Raw genomic sequence first — 5,120 nt, forward strand, 5'->3', positions numbered from 1 at the left:
GGCTGTAGGATGGAGGATGTGGATGTCCCTGGGCTGTGGGATGGAGGCTGTGGGGTGCCCCCGGCTGTGGGATGGAGGGTGTGGGGTGCCCCCAGCTGTGGATGGGGAGTGTGGGGTGCCCCAGGCTGTGGGATGGAGGGTGTGGGGTGCCCCTAGCTGTGGGATGGAGAGTATGGGGTGCCCCGGCTGTGGGATGGAGGGTGTGGGGTGCCTCTGGGCTGTGGGATGGAGGGTGTGGCGCACCTATGGGCTGTGGGAGTCATGGTTTCTTGTTTTCAGGCCAGATGTGACTGCAGTCTCTGGAAATCAGATGCTGGATCAGTTTAGTGTACAGGATATTATTAGGGAGAGGCTTTGGGATTGAAGCACACTCCTGGGGAGCAGAGGGGAGAGGAAAGACACAGGACTGATTGGACAGAGGCAGAGGCATGCCCACCACAGCCTTGCTTCATTCCACCGGGAGCACTGTGACGTCCGGGGGGGGGGCCTTTATCCCCTCACCTGGGTCAGTGAGTGAATGCGTCTGGCACGGAGAGTGGCTGGGACAGTCCTTTCTTGAAGAAGGGTCCACATCACATCTCCATGTCCAACCCAGTGGTCCTCCTGGAAATCCTTAATGTGCTGGGGAAAGTTGAAGGTGGCTGTGCTGGGTGAGATCCCTTCCATGGTAACTGGCAGAAAGCCAACTCTGGCCTCCGTGAAGAATACTCATGCTGCTAAGAATGCCTTGGCTCATGTGCCTGGGAAGCTCAGGGATAGACACAGCCCCCCGCATGGCCGGGCAGCGTCTGCCCTGTGTCCTGGCGATCCTCTGCGCTGGCTGCCCTGGACGGCACTCTCAGGAATCCCAGGAGACAGAGGGCTTCTCTTTCTCAGTATTCTCATCAAGACCCTCAGGAGTTAAAGTGATCAGACCACCTGCTCCCATCCCCGAGCCCCTGACTGCAGTGGGGCCTGGGCTGGGCTGCATGGACGTTGAGATGGGGACCAAGAGTTGCTGCCAGCAGTAGGGGGAGGGCGAGGGCACGGCAGCCCTGGGGACAGCTGCCCTGCACAGCTCTGCAGGCTCTGGTGTTCCCAAGAACTCTGTCTTTTGACCTTTGTTTTATCTCAGGTGCAGGAGAACCCGGGGAGGAGGCCCAGGCTCTGCTGGAGGGCTTCGAGGGTGAGATGGAAATGAGGCCTGGAGATGAAGATGCAGACGTCCTCAGGGAGGAGGGCCGGGAGTATGACCAGGACGAGTTCCACTATGACATGGAAGAGGGTGAGGTCCTTGCGCTGCGAGGTGGGGCGAGGGCCAGCACACAGGGGCACAGGCAATGGGATTCCCCTTCCCTCTACCAAGGCCTGCCTTCAGCTGGGCCCCAGGGACTCGGGGAAGGCTTAGGGGACCCCTGTGAGCGCTCACTGGAGCCGTGGCAGAATGTTACTCCTGCGCAGGTCCTCCTGCAGGCCTGGCTGCAGTGGGAACAGCCTGGGGCCTCGGCGGTGCCCGTGCTCCTGTCATGGGAGGACAGGCCCCAGGCTGGGGAGCCTCATCAGACATGCAGAGCCTGGCCTTCTTTTCTTGCATGATTTTTTTTTTTTTAAATGGGAGTCTAACTCTGTCACCCAGGGTGGAGTGCAGTGGTGCGATCTCGGCTCACTGTAACTTCCACTTCTCTGGTTCAAGCAATTCCCCTGCCTCAGCCCCCTGAGTAGCTGGGATCATAGGTGTATGCCACCACACCTGGCGAATTTGTAATTTTAGTAGAGGTGGGGTTTCACCATGTTGGCCAGACTGGTCTCAAACTCCGGACCTCAGGCGATCTGCTGGTCTCGGCCTCGCAAAGTGCTGGGTCTTGCGTGATTTTTAGCAGGGCTGACTCACAGGAGTGTGGTTAAAGGCTGTGGTGTTCGGAACTAGCTCTTTTTAAGTGGGTTTGGATGTAATATTATCTAGAAACCTCTACCTCGCCAGGTCACAGGGCAGGGATTTGACATCAGTTCTGACTGATTGAAGCTTCAGGTTCTTTAAAAATCCTTCCCCAAGTGCTTGTGGACACTTCCAGAAAGCCCAGAGGGAGGACTGTCTTCTCTTAATGCACTTTTCACATGAGACAGAAAGTGGGTGTCATGGTTGTGAGGGAAAGGGCCATCTGGGAATAGCCTGGGCACGGTGGCTCCAGGCGCCAGTCTGCAGTCCCTCCTATTCCACTTAATGTGCCTCTGTTGCAAATTAAGAATATACTTCCCATTCCTTTGACAATAATACCTGAAGTAATTAAATCACAAAGCAGTTTTCTCTTAGATGCTCTAAGCACACATAGTTAGACCTCCGTGGTCTGCAGTTCCCCTGGGTGCTGTAGTGATGCCCCCAGCAATGCAGTGCTGAGGTCGAGCATGGGTGGGGTGGAAATCTGGCTTTACAAGTGAGCATCATCTCTGCTTCTCTGATTTGCGCAGGGTGGATAGAGTGAGCCCTGGTGGGTAGGGGGTCCATAGGATTCTGCCAGGACCGAGTGGCTAGAGTGTGCACGGTGTTAGAACAGCACCCAGCTGTGCTCACAGAGGACTGACCTCAGTCGCTGTGGAGCGCGGCTGGGGGAGACACTGGGTTTGATAGGCGGTGTGGAGGTGACGGGCTGTGCTTTCACCCTCCAGCACCTAATGGGAAGCTGGCATAGAGCAATCAGCGAGTTCCCTGCAGTGACAGGGACATGGTATCATGTACCCAGGAGAGGTGACGACTTACCTGGGGCAGGATCAGGAAGCTCTGGGTTAGCTGGGAGGGAGGTGGCAAGGAATGGGTGAAACCAGGAAGGAAATTCCAGTCAGAGAGAAGAGTCTGACAGCAGAAGGGTGTCGGGGTGGGGAGGTGGTCCCTTTCCCTGGGGACCTGATGTCTTTTGAACTTGGTCCTGAGCCTGGTGGTGGCCTCTGGGGACATAGGGAGTGCCTGTATCAGGCTTTCCCTCTGAGCTTCTCTGGGGCAACGAGGATGGGTACCTTGGAGCCAGGCAAGGCAGGAGGCCCCAGAAACCTTGCTGGAGGAGATAAGGAGGGGTGGAGGAGGAAGAGTCATGAAGACTGACCCGGAGAGACAGGGCCAGTGGAGACTGCCTGGTACCAGCAGATGCCTGAGACTGCGGCTCATGCACCAGCCTGGGACAGAAGGAGCACCCCCTTAACTCAGTGGCTTTGGGGCTCCAGGGGACATTTGGCAATGTCTGTAGACTTGTGACGCTGTGAGGGAATGCTGCTGGCATCTTCCTGAGTGGAGGCTGGGGATGGTGCTGAATCCCTGCAGGGCACAGGACCCCAGCAAAGGGTCACCCAGGCCACAGTGTCAGGAGGGCCTAAGGGAAAATGGAAAAAAACATACAAAATGGTTTAGTTGGCAGAACATCTATCCAAATAATACAAATTTAAGATGTATTCATCACGAATCCCATATTACATTGGAGATTTACCCTACTCATTTCTTTAAAATACCCAACAGTGAAAGTTACAGAGTTTTATTAATAATAAAAAATAACTTTATCTTTCACAAAACATGTAAATATAAAATCTTATGAGAATGTAGCAAATTTCTGCCTTTTTTTTTTTTTAATTGACAGAGTCTCGCTCTGTCGCCCAGGCTGGAGTGCAATGGCAGGACCTCGGTTCACTGAAGCCTCCACCACCAGGTTCAAGTGCTTCTCCTGCCTCAGCCTCCCATGTAGCTGGGATTACAGGCATGCACCACCATGCCCAGCTAATTTTTGTATTTTTAGTAGGGACGGGGGTCTCACCATGTTGGCCAGGCTGGTCTTGAACTCCTGACCTCAAGTGACCTGCTCTCCTCAGGCTCCCAAAGTGCTGAGATTACAGGCATGAGCCACTGCTCCCAGCCTGTAATCTTTTAATTAATATAACAGCCAAGAAATTACATGTTTTATCCACAAAGGTGGTAGTTTTGGACAGGTGTGCAGGCATAAGAGAATTACTGATGTTTCATGGATAGTCTTGTCTTAGCATTTACTCTGAGTACGTCTTTTGCTTACTTTATTTCTGGTACCAAAAGAAAAACTGTTGAAGTGCATATGAGGTAAAATGTAACATTTCATTTTTGACTGATGAGTGCTTAATAGTTATAATAACCATTTTTTGCAGAAGATCTTTTAGTGAATAGAGACTTTAAAAACAGAACAAAGTAAATATGAAATACAGTCATGTTGCTCTTTTCTTTTCAGGAAACATCAATTTTGAAGAAGAAGAAACTAGGCAATCAGACCTCCAGGACTAAAATGAAGTGAACTGAGAGGCACTCATGTCATAAGAATGCTCTGTCATCAGTGGCATTGGGCTGCGCATATCCAGTCCCAGCTACTCGGGAGGCTGAGGCAGGAGGACGGCTTGAGCCCGGGAGGTTGCAGGTGCAGACAGCCGAGATCAAGCTGCCGCACTCCGGCCTGGGCAACAGAGCGAGACCCTGTCTCAGAAAATAAGCGAAAACAAAATGCTTCTGTCGGTTGGCTAGTTAATAATCTTTATTAGAGAGTTTTTAGTCTTTCTTTCTCAGCTGTGTGTTAAGTTGGTTTACAATTGCAAACAAATCTCTTTATTATCCTTTCTTTCTGAAATAGCCTCTGCCTCAACTTCTGTGACCTGAAGGTTACAGGGCGGTTTTGCCATGGTTTTTCAGTGGTGTCTTCCCCTTGGATAAAGAAAACTGTAACTCTGTGGGAAACGGTGAGTGGAAGTCTGGCTTCTGGCTGACTTCTGACTTCCGGCTGAACTGGGAGAGTAATTCTGTACCCAAACCTCTCACTCAGATTTCCTGCCAGGGAGCGAGGAAGCGCTTAGAACATGAGGACTGCTGTGTGCAGCGCTCCTCAAATGCAGTGTGATGGGTAGACGGCTGGCTTGGGTGGGAGACCCCCACTTCCCCGCAGGCTCCTTCCCCTCCTTCACCTCTCCATGTGGATCCAGGCCCACTGCGGGGCCCTGCAGGTGGCTGGGGAGGAGGGCCGCCCGCAGGCCAGGCTTTGGCCTGCTTGCACGCGCTTCAGTTTCTTAGTGCGCTGGAGGCTGCCACCTGCACCTCGTCCATGTTTCTTGCGGACTGTCTCAGACTCCGCCTCTCCTTTCTCTCCTCA

At 53.0% G+C, this 5,120-nt stretch overlaps 1 protein-coding gene across 1 annotated transcript in view; it reads left to right on the forward strand.

Annotated features, from left to right (window-relative positions):
• RSPH1 (radial spoke head component 1) overlaps positions 1-4,604 on the forward strand; it is a 22,534-nt gene extending 17,930 nt beyond the window's left edge. The window contains exons 8-9 of the mRNA XM_032276792.1: positions 1,115-1,264; positions 4,215-4,604. Of these exons, the coding sequence (XP_032132683.1) occupies positions 1,115-1,264; positions 4,215-4,267 (203 nt within the window). The 3' untranslated portion in view covers positions 4,268-4,604. The remainder of the gene's footprint in view (positions 1-1,114; positions 1,265-4,214) is intronic.
• The last annotated feature ends 516 nt before the right edge of the window (positions 4,605-5,120 follow it).

This window comes from Sapajus apella, unplaced genomic scaffold (assembly GCF_009761245.1).
Source record: "Sapajus apella isolate SASKATOON/1434 unplaced genomic scaffold, GSC_monkey_1.0 scaffold8, whole genome shotgun sequence".
NCBI lineage: Eukaryota > Metazoa > Chordata > Mammalia > Primates > Cebidae > Sapajus > Sapajus apella.